The sequence below is a fragment of the Camelus dromedarius genome, chromosome 24, assembly GCF_036321535.1.
Source record: "Camelus dromedarius isolate mCamDro1 chromosome 24, mCamDro1.pat, whole genome shotgun sequence".
Lineage (NCBI taxonomy): Eukaryota > Metazoa > Chordata > Mammalia > Artiodactyla > Camelidae > Camelus > Camelus dromedarius.
The window spans coordinates 20724731-20743389 of NC_087459.1; the positions used below are offsets into that span (position 1 = coordinate 20724731).

General features: G+C 43.9%; 1 protein-coding gene and 1 non-coding gene across 11 annotated transcripts in view; both read left to right on the forward strand.

Annotated features, from left to right (window-relative positions):
- KATNIP (katanin interacting protein) overlaps positions 1-18659 on the forward strand; it is a 173866-nt gene that overhangs the window by 64658 nt on the left and 90549 nt on the right. For 8 of the 10 annotated variants that reach the window (XM_031433005.2, XM_031433006.2, XM_010990905.3 and 5 more), the window contains 2 exons: positions 1603-1734; positions 5904-6032. In XM_031433005.2, the coding sequence (XP_031288865.2) occupies positions 1603-1734; positions 5904-6032 (261 nt within the window). The remainder of the gene's footprint in view (positions 1-1602; positions 1735-5903; positions 6033-18659) is intronic. The other 2 variants (XM_031433010.2, XM_031433011.2) reach the window with 1 other exon arrangement.
- Positions 13151-13257, forward strand: LOC116147258 (U6 spliceosomal RNA). The gene has a single exon (XR_004130792.1). It is a non-coding gene; the product is annotated as a U6 spliceosomal RNA (small nuclear RNA).

Below are 18659 nucleotides of genomic sequence, written 5' to 3' on the forward strand. Positions count from 1 at the left end.
CAAACGCACAGAGTGGGAGAGCTTAGGGCACAGGCGAGAGTCCAGACTTTGTCACAAATAACATAAATCCTCTTTGCATTGGCTTAAGCAAAAGAGTTTCTGTGGTGTCTTGTTTCAGGCATGGCTGGATCCAGGGGTTCTAAACAAATCCACTAGGACTCTACTTCAGTCTCTCTGTTGTCTTTATCTCTGTGGGAGGGGCAGGATGGTCCCCAGCAGCTCCTGGCAGGCCTGACTTTAGTTCAGCACCCCTGCAGGAAGAGAGCACCTCCTCCCACAGCTCTAGCAGGATGCCTTGGGCCACTCTCATTGGCTGCCTTAGGTCTGTTCCTGTCCCTGAACCGCTGGCCAGGGTGTGTTGTGAGGGATGGAATAGGCTGATTGGCCAGACCGGAGTCATGCTCCTGCCCTCCCTTGGGCCACACGTGGATTGACAGTGGGGGAGGGAAGTGAGGAAGGCATTTCCTGAAGGCTGGGGAATGGATGCTGGGCTGACAAAGCTGCAGATCCTGGGAGTATGGGAAGCAGTTGTGCTTGGCCCTGGGTGTCAGGTGTGTGTGTGTATGTGCAGGGCTCAGTGGAGGAAAGATAGGTTGGGGCTGGATTGCAGAGAACTTTGCCTGCCCTGTTGTACTGTCTAGGGTACAAGTCTGGCTGCTAAAGCAAGGAGACCCCAACAAGAGTGGCTTAAACAACACAGCAGATGATGTCTCCAACAGCAGTTTAGTGGTGGGGATGCACCTTGCTCCGAACGGTCTCGGAGGAACCTGGACACAACCTCTTTTGTCCCTCCAGCTTCTTCCAGATGGTGCCTTCTCCCCACAGTCCCCAGCAGCTTACGGCCACCTCCTCATTCCAGTTGGCGGGAAGGGGAGCAGGGCAGGGGCGACTCTCCCCTTCCCCTCCAGGCACAGCCTCAAAGAATCACACACCCCTCTCTGACATACACACCTCATGAGCCGGAATGTGTTCACCTGCTCCCACCCAGCCGCAGGGGACACTGGGGGTGCCAAGTGCACATCTGGAAATCCATTGCCAGAGAGGAAGGGGAAACGGACACTGGGGGACAGCCTGCGGGCTGCCACACCAGGCCAAGGAGTGGGTTTCCCAAAGAATGATCTGACGAATGCTAGGAGGAAGAGGCCCCACTACACAGTTTCCATGGCCCCAAAAGTCTGGGATATGTTCCATCCTGTATTCTATTTTAAGATATCCACAGTGTGTGTGTGGAGGAGTGGGTCGGGGTGCATATTAAAGGCCCCAAGAAGTCCTGGCCAAAAAACCAGGGCTTTCCTAAACTTACTTGATTTGTAGTTTAACACCTATTAAAATTCTACTGATAAATTATTTCAAGCCAAAAAAACTACTAAAAAAATTCTGCTGCAGACTTCGGGCAGGAGGACTCAGTAAAGACTTGAGTGGGGGTGGTGTGACGCATCCAGGCCAGCCTGCACGGGATGACGCGGGTCAGGTGCATCCTGACCCGACCGCTGTCACCTGCAGACATGCCATCTGGCAGTGAGCCCCAACAGCGCCCACCTCTTGGTGGAATCAAGGTGTTCATTCCGCTGTCTCTGAAATTGTCTGACTTTTTGTGTGTAGAAATCTGTGCAGATCAGAACAGAAGCTGGCCCGCGGCTCCACATTGAACCCCCTTTGGACAATTCGGAAGATTTTGAGCCGTGTGGGGATGTGACTGTCAGGGAAAAGGATGCTTCTAGGGACCGTCCACAGGTAGGACTGGCCCCTGCTCAGTGCTACAGTGGCTTTTGGGGGCTCATTCTAACAGTTACTCATTCCTTCCGTCTCGATCCCCTGCCTTCCTTCACTCTTCCTTCACACTTTAATGAGTATCCAAATCATTTGCTAGACACTCCGCTAGGTACCCAGTGTCCAGAGGCCAAAAGAGGCAACAGCACATAATCCCTCTACTGCAAGAGGGAGCCAAGAGGTAGGACAGGGTGTAGAGCATCTAGGAAGGCTTCCTGGAGGGAGTGACATTTGCCTGGTTCTAAAAGCTGGGTAAGAGTGTGAGGGCCAAGGAAGTGAGGGTAGGTGAGCTGAGCTGATCTTCAGCCTGGCCGCCCCTGTATGCATGCAACTGTTGTTAAATATTTGGAATATCATTTCACTTCTAAAATCCTTGAAACTGCAACAGTGCATCCCAGGCTTCCACTCAACAAGCATTTGTTGGTCACCTACTTTTGAGCATCAGGCTCTGTCCTCGGCACTAGACGCACAGAAATGAACAAAACTGACAAGGGACCGATTCTTTAGCCACTTATGTTCTAGAGGAGGAGGCAGACAATATAGAATAAAACCAAGAAATAAATAATGCGGTCATTTCAGGTATTGATATGTTCTAGGGGAAAAAACAAGGGGGAGATGGGTTAGCATAGGGATGGGACAGTGTGGGAAAGTGGGAGCATTAGACAGGGGAGAGAGAAGGAACACTTCTCCCAGGTGTGACATTTCAGCTGAAATTTGATGGATAAGAAGGAGCCAGCTTGGGAGCGATCAATGGGAAAAGCATTCCAGGCAGAGGGAACAGCAAGCACAGATGACATGCGGCTGGGCTTGTTCAAGGCGCTCAATGCAGGCGTGTTGTAAGCAAGGGGCAGTCAGAAGGAGATGCAGTTGAAGGGGCAGCGGGGCAGACCACGGCATGCGCAGTGAGCCTAGTGAGGGTAAGGATGGAGCATTGGATTTTATTTCAAGGGCATTACTTTTATTAGAATGAGTGTGTAGATCATCTCTATGGTTATGTACTAGCTAAATTTTAGGGAGGAGGCAAAGTCAAGTTGCTAAGCCAGTCCTGCCCTGTTTGCCAGAAAGAGACTGTTCAGCCATGGGCCCAGGCTATAGATTCCAAGAGCCTCATCAGAAGGACAAAATCTTCGTTCCATGTGCCACTTCTGTACCCCAAACCTGCTTTTCTGAAATGAAAATGATTCACAAAGGAGATGGGGATGCCATCCAGGAAACACTCGTCTGATCACCATTGCACATTGGTGTTTCCGTCTTAGCTTGTAAGGATGGACAATTACAGAGCAAGGGATCACTTTTGTTTCACATTCTGGCTACAAACATTCTGAAAGTTAATTGCAAATTTTTGTCTTCCTGGCAAAAAAGAGTCCTTTTCTATGGAATGACCCAATGACCTTATCACCTTCAACAGTCCATAGAAATGTGATTTTACAGTGGGCAAAATTGTGGACTTTATTACCTTTAACACCCACCTCTCACACAACACACACACATCCACCCACATACTTGCTTTTGAATCAACCAAACAGCCCCCCGCTCAGGATCAGTCTGTGCAAACAGCCATCAGCCTCTTTTAGTTGGGGAGGCTGGTTTGCAGCCAGGTTCAGTCTGTTGTAGCCCTAGCACTGCCCCATGTCTCAGAACGCCTGCATGTCCTTCAAGCAAGAGGCATGGTACTTCCCTCTTCTCCTTTGGCCATTTGGTACCTCGGTTAAATGGACATATATTCCTTCCTTTGCAAGCCCCCAAGCTCCCTGCAACGCCAGGCAGCCTGTCCCTCACAAGCTGTTAAGCTCCATTAGCATTCCTGGGCGCGCGCGTGCTCCGAATCAGCGTCGCCCTGCTCGCCCGCACTTAATTTTCTCCACCGTGAGTGCTTGATTGTATTTCTTCCTTCCCTTTTTTCTCCTCGTCTTGAGGGGGCACTCCATAAGGCTTCACAGTCAATTTCCCCTTGGAGTTATTTTCCTGCTAAGTGAAAGAGTAAAATGGCCATGCCGCTTTTTGGCAAAGGCAGAAGCCTTAAGAGATGCAATCTGAACAGGGAAGGGGGAAAAACAAGCATGTGGCTAAATATACTCAGCCCCCCTCACACTGTTTGCCAGCACAGCCTGACGTGGAGCAAAAGGAATTGCTGTCTGCGTGTGTACTTTTCTTCTGACCTTCACTGTTAAAACACACCAGCCTTTTCACCTTCCATCGTCTCCTTAGTCAACTTCAGTTTCTTGGCGCTCTGAGTTCACAGACTGTCATGTACAGACTGGTTCTGTTGGCCTCTACCTGCCGTTGACTGTGCTTTTAAAAAATGTGAATTACAAGCTGACTTTTAAGAATTAGGAAATTCCATGTCAAAATCTGAACTGGGGACTCCTCCTGAAAAATGGAAAGATTTGGGAACCCCATTCTTACATGACAGTGGAGGAGAAGGGAGCTGGGGAGTGAGCAGGAGGAGAAGAGCTTCCAAATACAGGGAGCAGCAGGTGCCAAAGCCCTGAGGCAGGTGGACAGCAGGGAGGCCATTGTGGCTGCAGCTGAGCAAGCAAGGAAGTGAGGCCAGAGAAGTACTCAATGCTCAGATGGCGGAGGGCTTTGAGCACTGAGGTGAAGATGAGGGATTCTACTTTGAGTCAGAGAGCAGTTTAACAACTCCAGGAAAAGAAAGATGCCTCTTTCTAGAGAGTTCCACCAAAGTTCCAGATCTTGGTCACATTGGTTTTTCTTGGGCTGTGTGTCACAATGGATGATTAGGCTCCATTTAAATGCTTTCAGTTTCATTTAAGAACCAAGAATGAACTTTTACATTTTTTTCCTATTATTAAGATATCCTTTGTTCCCTGATAATATATGATCAGCATTAAAAATTCAGATGATACAAAGTAAAGTCCTTTCATATTCCCACTGCCCCAGAGATGGTTCCTATGGATGGGTGGGTATATAACCATCCAGACTAAAAATTGCATATACCCATTATATTCATTGAAAGCATATATTAATTATACCCAAGGCGAGGTAGGTGATCTGGAAGGTTCTGGTCCTGGCCTATTCCCAGTGAGTGGTGGTTTCCATGTTTAGTTATCAGTCCTCGAGAGCATGACAGGGGATGGGAAGAAGATTTGCCCCGCCAGCCCCTCCTGACATCTGCTGGAATGCCTTCTCCATGTGCCTTCTCTATTGTGTGGATCCTGGGGTGGCGTGAATTGGATATTTGCCCTCAATTACAAGTCAGTGTTTTACAGCCCTTGTTACTTGCTGACACAGATGAACAACTAAAGACCTGTCTCAACCCATGTGCCACCAGCAGGGCCACGTGTGGACTCTTCTGGGGCCCACTGTGGCTCACCCACCTGTGAGTGCCGTGTAGGCGAGGCAGCTGTGCTGTTTGGCCAAACACCCCTCAGGGGAACAGCCCAGCCCCTCTGTCCCTGGCGGGGCTCTTCAGCAAATCCTTTCAGTCACCCTTCATTAATTTCAATGGTGAGACTGAAAAAGGAGGGGATAGTTTTTAGGGCAGTTCTATTGCTTGGGAACTTCTGTTTAAGGTTACCATATAAATAACCTTTGAGCAAATGCCTTTTTTTTTTCCCTGATTTTTTTTATTGTTCTTTCCACATAAACGGGATTATACCATCAACACTATTTGATAGTCCCACTTTAAAAAAAAAAACTGTGGGGTTGGTAATTAGGTTTATTTATTTTTAATGGCAGTGCTGGGGATTGAACCTGGGACCCCGTGCATGCTAAGCATGTGCTCTACCACTGAGCTATGCTCCACCACTGAGCTATACTTTCCCACCCATCCTCCCCTGATAGTCCCACCTTTTTAAGTCAAAACATCATGCCAGGGCCATCTCACCACACCGGTCCTCACTCAGCCATCTGAACCCAGTGGCTCCAAGTGCTGTTTAGATTGTTGGTGGCCTGAGTTTGAATCCCGGTCCATTTACCAGCTGTGTTCCTACAATGGTGTTGATAAAGCAGGGATGAGTTTGATCAGATCAGCTTTGTGAGCAAAAACAGAGAATGACTTAGTGAGGAGAGAGACGTGAGGCGCAGAGACTGATAGAAAAAGGGCCCCGTACACCTCCAGGGCTGTCAGTTGCTTTTTACCATGCCCAGTTCTCTCTGCTTGTCCCTAGGGTACCAAATCTCCCACCAGCACCACGCCCTGTGATTTTAATTTCTCCCTTCCGAACGTACATGGACACCTCGACCCTCCAAGCTGTATGGACAAAGAAAGGATCCTCTTAACTATTCAGGATGTAATGGTAAGATTGACTTTCACATCCTAACCATGCGAGGCCAGGGTCTTTCCCATACCAAGCAGCTGGGCCATAGGGGAGACCCCACCAGAGAATCTTCATGGATTTCCAGGAAAACAACTCAGATCATAACAGGATTTGGTGTTAATGAAAAAACTCTGGCCCACCCACCAGAAGATTTCAAACAACATGCAAGAGGTATGACTCAGTAACACTTTTCTCTAATGAGAGTAAAACTCACATTAGATGAGCAGGCACTCAGCGCCAAGCACTGTGCAGAGTGTATGACATCCGTCACTGCATTCATTAACCCTGTGAGTTAAGTGCCATTTTCATTCTCATTTTGTAGTTTGTGGAAATGGAGGAATGATGTTGCTCACCCAGACCTCAGAGAAGCTCAGACCCCATGACTCCTTGTTCCATGGAATTAACAATCATGGGCTGGCAACTGTGCTGAGCTGATTTTGCTTCCGAAAGTACCCAGGTCTTTCGGGGCAGGGTCTGTTGTGAATATTATTGATGTTCTGCCTGGGGACGAGGTGTTCAGAGGTGGCCACCTGTCAGTTATGCTTAACTGTTTTAAATGATGATGGAGAAGACCTCTCCTCTGCCAAGTATTTCCCCAGTGAGCCCATAGCTGGGAACATTGATGAAAAATGTTTTTCAAAAGTAAAATCCAATAAGGAAACAACCAGACAAAACCAAATTGAGGGACAATTTAGAAAACAACTGGCCTGGAGCCTTTTAAAATGTCACTTGCATAAGAGACAGAGAAAGGCAGTTCCGGGTTACAGGAAGCTAAAGACATGCTGCGGTTATGTGATGGGAGATCTTTGTGGGGGCGGGGGGGATTGCTATAAATTTAAGGATTGTTTGGGGACATGAATGAAATTGGAAAATGAACTATATTGTGTTAGAAAATAATGTATTGATGTTAAATTTCCTGAATTCGGTAATTACATTGTGGTGATGGACGAGAAGATCCTTGTTCTCAGATCTCTGAGAACTGGTGAAGAATTGGTGAATGTAGGTGAAGGGTATTTGGGCATTCATTATACCCATCTGTTACACTACACTGACACATATTCTGTGGGCTTTACATTTTTCTCAAAACAAATTTTTAAGAAGCTAGCACATTAAGGAGGAGATAAGCTGCTTCAATAGAGCTAAGCACCAGCAGAGGAAGAAAACTGAGAAAAGTGAAAAAGAAGACCTAGTTTAAAAAGCTTAGCAGGATTTTATTGATGTCAGTTTCTGGATTGTGCTACTGTCCTGCAGGCTATTACCGTGGGGGAAACCGGATGAAGGGTACGTGGAATCACTCTGTATTGTCTACAGTTAGCTCAAAATAAAAAGTAAAAAGCTAACTAAATAAAGCAAACACAAATGCCCAGGTCCTATGATACAGAGGTTTTGATTCTGACCCTGGGTTTGGGCTCAGGCACGGCTCCTCTTTTTTAGTGCCCCGCAAGGCTGTAATTTGCAGCAATATTTGAGAACCACAGTTATAAAGAACAGAGCTGTGGATCTCAAACTTTGATATGCACAAGAATCACTCAGGGTATTTGTTTAAGATGCATATTTTAGGTCTAATTTCTAAGCTAAGAGAATTGTTTGTAGGAGGTAGCACAGTTTTTAACAGAAGAACTCCTGGGGATTCTGAATCAGAAGTCTTGACGATTAGAGTCTACTGCAAATGTTAGAAACGTTTCAGAGATAATTTGGACTTTGTGGCTTGGATTTGGAAACTATAAAAAAAATCAATGTTAAAGTTCGAAGTTAAAATCTCTTCTATATCATATAAAATTAAGATAACTGTAAAGTAAAAAACAAAAAAACAAAAATCTGGAGGTTCACAAAAGCCAGAAAGGGATGGGACGGGGCTCTGCCCTTGTCTTCAAACCATACCCTGCACTCAATAAATGAAAGATACAAAAGCATAATAGCTCCTGGCAATGTCTCCTGTATTACAGATCAGTTTCTATCCAGAATATTGACCATTAGTATTAAGAAAAGACTAAATTATGTTTAACATACGTTTTTTAAAAGGCAAAGAAGTCTTAATCTGTTTTAGAAATATTTTCATATGAAATTATTTTATTTAGGTTTTTGGCTATTTAAAGAGGTGAATTTTACAGACATAGAAAACAAACTTATGCTTACCAGGGGAGAAAGGGGCCAGGTGGAGGGATAAAATGGGATTTTGGGATTTGCAGATACTAACTCATATATATATATACATATATAATAGATAAACAACAAGGTCCTACTATATAGCACAGGGAACTATATTCAACACTTTATAATAAGCTATAGTGAAAAAGAATATGAAAAGAAATATATATATATATATACACATATATGACACTACCACTGTGCTGTACACCAGAAACTAACACAACATTGTAAACTGACCAGACTTCAATTTTAAAAAAAGAGGTGAATTTTCCATAAATAGAAAATTAATTTTGTTTTGTTATATGAAGGCGTTATTATATTAAGGAAATGAATATGCATCCTTCGTATTTGGTTTTCTCACTTTAGTCACATTCAAAAACTGTCTCAAACTTGAGAAAAAACAAGTCAGAGAAAATAGGGGCATGTAGGAGAGAATTTCTTATTCAATATGACTTGAAAAAAAAATTATGCTTAAATTCAAGAGAAGAGTTGAAGTATATAGTGGTAAGTGGAAGAGGATGTGGACCTGGACCCATGAGCTCAGGCCAGTTTCAGCTCACCAGTGTGTTTCATTGGCTGGCCTGCTATTGTGCTGTCATCATCATTGCTGTTCTTTTATTTCGAATTTGAAAACGTTTATTCTAAGTATGCACCTTTCAGTTTGCCCTGGTCCGCACCACTCCCTATTGTATGACACTGGGACTACATTGCCATTTCAGGCTACTTTCCATCTGCTGAAGATGCTGGAGCTTGTGGCTTCTGTTTTAGAGAGTAAAAAGAGCAAGCGACTGGGACTCAGAAAGTCTGGAGAGGGTAGTTGGGGCTTTTCTAGAAACTCTGTGAGTTTCTAGAAGCTCCTTGTTTAAGTCACACTCTTTCAGAGCCCATTGCCTCTCCTATGACAAAACGTGGGGGGGTAGGTTGGATATTTCCTGTGCCTGTCAGCTCTGAAATTGGAAACCCCAGGAAGGAGTTGATAGATGTTCCCATATTGCAAAATCCCCAGGAGCAGAGGACACATAATAGTTCATGGAGCCCCCACTCATCCAAGGACTATTTCTGTAGGCTGTTTGCAAGTTACATATTTAAGGCTTGAGACACCCTTCCCCCACCCCAGATCTAAGCTTTGTGATGGCAGAGATGTGTGCTACCTCGTTGGCTGCTGTGTCTCTGTTCCTTAGAAAAGCGGCTGGCATGGAGTTAGTTTGCAAATCTTTGTTAAGCAAGTGAACTGAAGAATTGATTGAATCAATAAGTGAAAGTGGCAGCGATGTTGGTGAGGTGCCCTGGCCAGCCCACACGGCGCTGAGTTCAGTAGTCACATCACTAAGTTATAATTATGGTGACAGTATTTCCCAAACTATGAATCAGGACACATAGTCTGACAAAGAATTTTTGTGCTACTTAGGGTAAAAGAGTCAGTTTGGGAGATGTAGTTTGGATTCTGAAATCTTGGGATTTCTGGCAGACAGTGCTAATTAAGATGAATATTTTAAGTGCTGTGAACGAGGTTAACAGTGAGGTAACAGGTGGGATAACAAGCACAGCACTTGGCCTGGGTGGCAGGGCAGGGCAGGGAGTGGTGCATACATAGGAACAGTCTACACAGCCTGGCTGACTGTCATCATGTGGAAATAGGGGCCTGGTGGCTTTCCATTTTTAAGGGAAGCCAAATAAGTATCTGGGTTTGATTGTGTTCGGTTTCGCCCGTTTTGTTTGTTTGTTTGTTTGTTTTTGCTTTTTTTGTTTTTAATGTTGGTAACTAATTCACTATTTTCTGTGGCCCAAAGTATGCCTGCTGGCCAGATTTGGTCTTTGGACCACAAACGTGCAACTTTTGATTTAGACTATGAAAGCGTTGTTAGCTCCTGACAAGAGAGGAGGAAGAGGTTTTTATCCTTGCCAGTGGCACTTGAGTTAGCCTTTCCAGTATCCAGAACCATCAGGGCCATGGTGTCCTGAATGTCGCTGGATAGCTCAGACCAAAGGACCACTTGGCTGATGATATTAGGCAGGGCCTTAGCGGGTGGGTCAGACAGCACAAAGCCAGCTGAGTGGGAATAATTCAGGGACGAGCATGAGTGGTTCATGTGGGGTGATGCTGAATGAGCACTAAATACCCATGAAATGCAGGTCCAAAGCTGAGGGATGTAGTGATCCCTTCACTCAGTAGAGCATTTCTATAAGTAAAGATAATGAATGGTGTTTGACTTCCTAAAGCATCTTTTTCAATCTTAATGAAAATTAAAAAATAATATCTGAATCAACATTGGAATAAAAATCTTTTTATTTCTTGCATTTGTAGCCTTCTTAGAATTTCTTAGGTATTTTCACATTATTTCGTATCATTTTATATAGCATCGAATATATGAGTGCTTTCTCATTCGGAAAGATTCAAACAGTTAAGAAGTAAACTCAGTAAAATATGAAAAGCTCTCTCTACCAAATCAGGCCCAACCTTCAGTTCTGTTAAGCATGTATTCTTGATTAATTTTGTTATTCATTCATTCATTTATTGTTTTCTGTTTCAGTTCATTTCTACTTTTATCTTGAGTCCTTCCCTAAATTTTTTGGTTTAATGTATTGCTTTCATTCTCCCCCACCCTCATCCCATAACCTGGCTTCTTAATTTAAATGTTTAATTCACTTTTTTCCATCTTGTTTTCTTTTTTTTTTTTTTTTAACATTTTTTATTGATTTCTAATCATTTTACAATGTGTCAAATTCCAGTGTAGAGCACAATTTTTCAGTTATACATGAACATATATATATTCATTGTCACATTTTTTTCTCTGTGAGCTACCATAAGATCTTGTGTATATTTTTCTAATACAGCACTTTTAAGGCTATACATTTTCCTCCAAATACTGCTTTGTCCTTATCTCACAAATTTTGTTGTATGTGTAGTGTTTTCCTTGTCATTTACTTCTATTGGTTTGTGATTTTAGGATTTTTTTTTCTCTGTATTTTTTGAAGAGTTTTTACAAATGTTCTAAGTAGAGTTTCTGTGTTAATTTCTAATTTTACTACACTATGATTAGAGATTGGTCTGTTTGATTTTTGTTGTTTTGGGAGTTTTGGAGATTTTTGTTTGTAGTCTACTGGATCATTTTTATGAATGTTCCATGGTATTTCAAAAAGAGTAATCATTCTCTTTTTGGTGTAATATTCCCAGTATGTCTATTAAATTAAGCTATTAATTGTGTTATTTAACCTGGAGATCATGTTATCTCCCAGTATAGTCCCAGAACACTTACATCAGATTCACTTTGGCTTCTTATTAAAAATGAAAACTTTCACACCCCACTCAAAGATACAGAACTAGGTTGGAGTGTGCAGAATCTGCATTTTTCATAAGGCTCCCAGGAAATTCTTATGCTCATTCGCAAACCACCGTAATAGAGCCCTTCATAATTTTTGCCTATTTAATCTGGGTGATTTCTGTGAACTTGTCAATTTTCCCTTATATTTCTCTGTTTTTGCTGTGTGCGTTCAAAATCTCTGTCATTGTGTGCATATAGAGCCAAGATGTTCTCTAATAGATTATTTCTCTTATCTATAGATCTTTGTCCCATTTAAAGCACCACACGGGCCTTTTCAGTATAAGGGCTTATGTCTTTGGCATTGGAAAAATGTTCATTTATTGTTGTTATTATTGTTTTATTTTTCCATTGTTTCTGTTCTATCCTCTGGCGCTTCTCTTGGACAAATACTTGCTCAGATCTATCCTTTGAGTCTCTTTAATTTTTCATTTGCATTATCCTTTTTCTCTTTTTATGTTGGTGTTCTTATGAAATTGTTTGGCTTTAATTTCTAGCACACTTGATTAGTCTCCTTTTAGCTCTTTCTGCTGTTTAGTTATCTCTTTGAAAATGTTAATGATAAAATGAAAACTTAAGATCTCTAGTTGTTTCTTTTTCATGGTGAAAATGTCCTCTCAAATCTCTCCAGGGGTATTAATTTTCAGTATTCTAAAGTCTTTCTCTATGAACGCTCTTAAATTGGGTATTATTTCTTTTGTCTGTTAAATCTGGTGCCAATCTTCAGGGGTTTTGATTTTCCCTAAATGTTTGGTCTTTCTTACTTGTCTGCTCCTCTTGGTATTTGAGAATCCCGCTTCCTCTGCCTGTTCTGTTTGATGTACCCTGACTCTGGTGATTGTGGGGTTGGGGCACAACCCTTTGGAATGCTCCTGAAAGCTATGTGCCTTAGCTTCTCTTCCACGTATGGGAGCTCCTGGTCTACCATGGGGACAATGACCTCCTGGGGCATTGCCCTGCCTTCCTGCCCCAGGGCCCACACTCTAGGTGGCAGCCTGTGGTGAGCACCTCTGCACTTAATGCAGCTGGGGAGGGGCCAGCATCCCCAAAAGCAGCCCCCAGTGAACACCCTAGAGCTTCCTCGAACTCCACCTAGACTCTGGGCTCAACTTACACACACATACACAGAATTCCTTCTATGGAAAATTTTACTGCTCTGTTTTGGCCCGTAGTTTCCTCTGCTTTTACTTCTTCATAGATGTGATCTCTGCTCTCTTGCCTTCAGGAATTCCTCAGAATTTCTAGTGGTCCAGCAGCATTCTGTGTTGTTTGGTCTCTATCCCTCGAGCCCTATCCAGTTTCCTTTCCTTGACCCCTCAGCCTGGGAAGGCTCCTGCTCTGGGTAGGCTCAGGTGAGGCAGCCACGGCACACTGATGCCACAGGGTCTGCCCAGGGCCTCCCTGCCAGGAAAGGGTGGGGCGCCGGTACCCCTCTGCTTTCTGAGTCTGTGCTCTTCCTCTTCCATCACTCCACTCCCTAAGACAAGGGTGGCTTTCTTCTTCATAATAGTTCAAGACTGAACTCTGGGATGCTTCATAAATACATTTAGCTTTGAATGAAAATCAGTGAAAGAAAATCCAAGCTTGGATGGGGCCAGTAAGAAAGTATCAGAAAACCAAAAACATGTGCTCACTTTGGCAGCACATAAACTAAAGTTGGAACTGTACAGAGAAAATCAGCATGGCCCCTGCACAAGGATGACATGCAAATTCATGAAGCATTCCGTATTTTTTTTTTTTTTTAAGAAAACCAAAAACACTGCATAGGTTCTGGAAGCTCAGGTGTAATTCAAATTTTCCTATCCATAGTTCCATCAGAATTGATGTTGGGAAATGTGATTTTAAAAGTACACAGTGTGGACCCTAAAGTTAGGGCTCAAGTCTCTTTATTCTGGGAAGTTTGTGATCTCGATGCAACCAGGCTTGAAGTGTGGGCTGCTGAGCTTTGGTTTGGATATGGGTTCTTGACATTCATTATACTTGTTAATTTTTTATGAAATGTTGTCTTCGTTGTCAGATGATAAATTCCAGGAGAACAGGGACTCTGTCTTATTCATCACTCTATACCTAGCCCTTAGCAATCAGACCTACTTAAGGGGACAGACATATTCAACAATGAATGAATGAATGAAAAGAAGAATAAAGTAGTTAATTAACCCTCAGTGCAGGGTAAAAGTCCTTTCTGGGCCAGGCAGGTTAATATATGTAAAATGGCTCTGATAATACAGTAGGAGTTAGTGGGAATTATTGCAGCTAACTGTGCACGCGACTCCCAATTTTGTAAAATTGCCGATCAAATGAGAGACATTATTGGGGGTAGACTGTGCATTCATGACCTCTGCCCCAGAGACTGCTGCTTCCTCTTGAGAACTCTTTTAAAGTGTGCAGTGTAGCTTCATGGTCTAAACATCCGATCTTATAGGCAATGTCAATAGAGTCTGAGAAATAAAGAAAAATAGGCTGTCATCTCAATGTTCAATTTGCTGTAAAAACTAGACCTCTGTTACAGCAGTCACGAAACACTAATTCATAGTTATTATCTCATTGCATCCCTTCAACAACCTTGTCAGGTTGTCAGGGCACATTTTCCCATGTGAGAGGTGGGGGCTTGAGGCTCAGAGACATGCTTGGGGACGTAGACCTAGCTGTTCCCCTTTCTAAGTGTAATTAGAGGTTGAATGCTTCATCCACTAACACCTAACATACACTTAAACATGTTTAGTGGCTTCCTGGCAGCTTTGTGTCAAAAGGTCACACAGGCGGGTTTTGTCAGTTTCGTGTAAGCCAGTGCACAGTCGCCGAGCACCTGACTTTCATCTCGCTCTAGAGACTACTGGCTTCCAAGGCACTGGTGCCGGGCATGGAACAAACGTGAGCACAGGATGAAAAGCCTGGACTTTGGAGTCAGACGGTCCTTCATCCAAACCTTGGCTCTGCCATTGCTAGCCGTGTGACCTTGGGCTGCTACTTAAGTGTTCTGAGCCTTTAAGATAAGGATTCCCACACACAGGGGTGGTGGGAGGCTGCAGGGAGATAAGGTGCAGAGAGCGGTTAGCTTGGTGCCTGATATGTCACAAAAGCTTTGTAATTGGTAGCTGCAGCTATTGATGATATTATAGGTGTTCTTACCATTATTGCAAACATTTCGTGGGTTACAGTCATCTAGTTTCACTCTTTTCCTAGCCCTGCAGAAGAGAGGAAGATCAGGCATGTAAGGCACTGATCCACTGACCATCAAACCCCAGCCGTGTTTTAGTCACTGGTCTGGCATCCACCCCTCCCTCCACCTCCTTCCTGGCTCTCTCACGAGGAGGCCAGTTTGTATGCAGTCCCATCACCCACTCTCCACCTTTGCAGCCTGGCCTCCATGCAGAAGGCTTTCTGTTGAAAGGGCTTGAACTTCACATTTTCAGGGCTGAGCTTCGAAATTGCATATAACAAGGTTTTAAAGCAAAGCCATAATAAGTTTTCACAGAGGACTTTCTGGATGGCAGCTTCAAAGCAACTGGTAGATCCCCCAGCATGGGGTCCCTTTGAAGTCTCGGCAGGTTGGCTTTCAAAGCGACTAACCCAAGGTCCTCTTCTTTCCAGATGGAAAGGCTTTGAGCCGCTTTCTTGAGGGAATGTGACTACTCACTTAGTCTCCCCTTTGCCCCGGAATAGATGGTTTTAGATCACATAGGCATTGTAAGGGTCTAGGTTCCTGAAATTTGCTCACCCTGTGTGAGCAAGTGTATTATTTTCCTTTGTGAAGAAGATAGTGCAGAATCTAGGCTTCATACATATATACGTGTGTATATATATATGTATACATTTGTAAATAAAATGATAGCATTTAAATTTGCATTAATTTGACAGAAGCAGAACCAAATTGAAACAGAAGAAACTACTGGCATTCAAATTTCATTTTCACAAGAGAGATTTCTTGAAATTTCCCGTCAGTTTAATAAATTATGAAAATATATTAAGAGGTCGGAGTTGCCAATTTTTAAAAATAACTCCGTGTTTCTATTTAAGATGGTTGTGAATTGACTAATCTGCTGTGGAAAGTGAGGCTGGGGGTGCACCCACACTGCCTGCCCTCTTCTGGTTTTTGTGAGCTTAGCTAAGATCTTAGGTTTGGAACATTACGTTTCCGTCCATAACCCAGCTATACACAGCTGTCCATTACACTTGACCCTTAAACAATAGGGGTTTGAACTGCTCAGGTCCACTTGTATGTGGATTTTTTTTTTTTGGATAAATGTAGTTCCTGTATTTTCATTTTACAGATCTTTAATTAAGTTTGGAGAAAAGTTTGTGTTGGATTAGAGATCACAGTATGTTAGATCAAGAGGACTGGGGTCTGTGTTCTCTTCTATCCAGCCTGTCTCAGCTTCCTGCCCTTGGGTGAGCCATTTGTCAGTTCCTTTGTTTTTGAAGCAGAGAGAGCAGCACATGGATTTTCGACTGCGTGGGAGGTCAGTGCCCCCAACCCCCCTGTTGTTCAAGGGTCACCTGTATTTCTTGAGTCTCTAAACGACTTCAGTGTCCACCGTTAGACCTGTTATCACAGCCTCTCCTGGTCTGTGTTCTTTATTTTGATTTTACTTTTCATTGTTTGGATTTCATCATTTAGAGGATTTTTCCAAGAAGGACTTACAGGCGCTGTGTTGATACTCCCTGACATTCTTCCTGTTGAGATTGGTGGCCTGTAACTTTTAAATCTGGACCACTCGACTGGATCCAGGGTTAGACGCCACCCCATCATCTGCCAGCGTCAAGCACCGCCGATCACCAATTTCTGAGTCACTCTTCTGGGGACAAGATGTGTTCCAGGGTTAGAGATCAGTGACTTTTCAGACAGCTAGCTGTTCAGGGCCCTCCACACCACTGCTTCTACCACTCCTGTAGGGAATTCATTTATTTTCAGGAGTAAGGAACAGGATTTAAACATAAATGTTAAAAAAAAAAAAAACCCTGAAAAAAAACACAACAAAATAAAAAATAAAGAAGAATATTAAAAAAAAGTAAACACCTAATTTTTTTCTAATTATAAAACTGGAAACAGGCTTATAATAAAAAATTAAGTAGCAGAAAACCATTCCTATAATGCCACCCCAAGAGAGAGCAGTGTTAATAGTTTGATGTTTATTTTCCCAGATTTTTTGTGTGCCTGTATGTACACATTCTAATATAATAATTCTCTTTAAAATCAGATTTATAATCTATGTACATTTTTCAACATGCTTCTTTTTCCTTGAGCATACATCTTGCTATCTTTCTGAGTAAGTGCATGGTATTTACCTCCCTCTCTGTAAGCGCTGCCTGAGGCTCCGTTGACTCCCTGTCTATTAATAATTTAACCCATCCCTGACTGATGAACAGGCAGATCATTCCGTGTAATGAATGATGCCTCGCCGGGCTTTGTAGACTTAAGACTGAAGGATAAATTCCTAGAAGGGCTGAGTTGGAGGGTACACACGTTGTTAATTTCTAGTCAGCCATTTCTGTCATCTCTGCCTCCAAAATATGTCTCAAAATGCATCTTGCATCCCCATCTCTGCTGCCACCTTCATCTTTGCCTGCTGCCGCAGCTGCAAATGTCATCCTGTTTCTGTCATGTCCCTGCCTCTGAAAATCCACTTTGTGTCCAAGAGTCATAGTGATCTTTAAGGAGAGAAATCCGATAACGTTGTATTTCTGCTTAGCACCCTTCAGTGGCGTCTCATTGGGCATAAAAGAAAATTCAGACCCTGCTCCGAGACCTACAAGGCATTGGCTATGTGACCCCTCCCGCTGCCTGCGTGACCCTATCCGGCTCCCTGCCCTCCCCTCCTTTGGTGCACACCGCCCTCCGGCCATTGCCACCTCCCTGCCTTTGCCTCTGCTGTTCCTCCTGACAGACTAGCGCCCCAGACACCGGCCGTTTTTTCATCAGCCAGCCTTCCCTGACCAACTCCTAACAGAGCCTCCCTCAGCCCACACTCACTTTGTCCAATCACCCAGGCAGACTCTTTCCTCCCCAGTCCCGACCACATCCAAAATGCCCCTGTTTCTTTTTCTTTATGCGTTGATGGCCCGAGGCTTGGCCGTCTTTCTCCCCACCATTACCTCAGCTCTGAGCACAGCGCATGTGTGAACGGACGAGTGATGGTAGTTCCCCCATCATCTTCCCCATTGGTTGGACCACTGCAGAATGCAAGTGAGTCTCTTTTACCCTTGGATAATCTTGAAGGAGCAGGGTGCAGTGGCTCAGGGCACAAGCAAGTCACGACTCTGCCACTTAATCATTGTGACAAATTGAACCAGCTTAAAGGCTTTAGGCCTCAGTTCTCCAACCCGGGGTTGGGGGGTGGATCTCCGAAAATTCAGTCACTTAAAAGATGGGGTTGCAACATTGTGAAGGATTCTTAGAATCCTAATGCCTCATCCAAATTCTTCCTGGAACCAGTGGTGAGTGATGGCTCCACTCTGCCTCAGACACCAGGAGAGATGATTCCGGGCCCTGGGACTGACCAGGACTCCCGGGCAGTCACAGCAGTCTCCCAGCTGGGCATCTCCCAGTCCGCTGGTACCCATTTTTTATCATTTTTGATCCACAGTGACCGGGCAAGAATACAGGGGATGCAGCAGCAGGGATCTGCCCCCTGTTTTCTGGCCGAGCCTGGCCTCCACCCCCGTAGAACACAGAACTGAAGATGACCCCATTTGAGATGGGGGCTGGGTCTAGAACGGGAGCCAGTTGCTTGTCCTGTTTTCACAGGAGTTCATGTTATCATTAGAACATCAAATGAGAGAAGGAGTTAAACATGTTCTGTAAAGTACAGACCATTATTTCACTGCAAAGGATTACTAGCTTTACAATCACCAAAATCGCTGTTAAACAGCAGGCCACCCAGGAACTCACGTTTCACTGTGGAGGAGCAGTAAATCTGTTCGCCCTCCAGCTGCCCACCACGGTCAGACTTTGAAGACATGAGCCATGACCTCAGTCTGGCTTCCATGGAGGTTACATGGATCATGGTAATGCACTCAATGAGAAGACTGTGTTATCATCTTTTTAAATGCCGTTGGGGAATACATGCTCTCTTTAACATAGGGTTTTTCAGTCACACCACTCTTGACATTTAGTCAGATAATTCTTTGTTGTGGG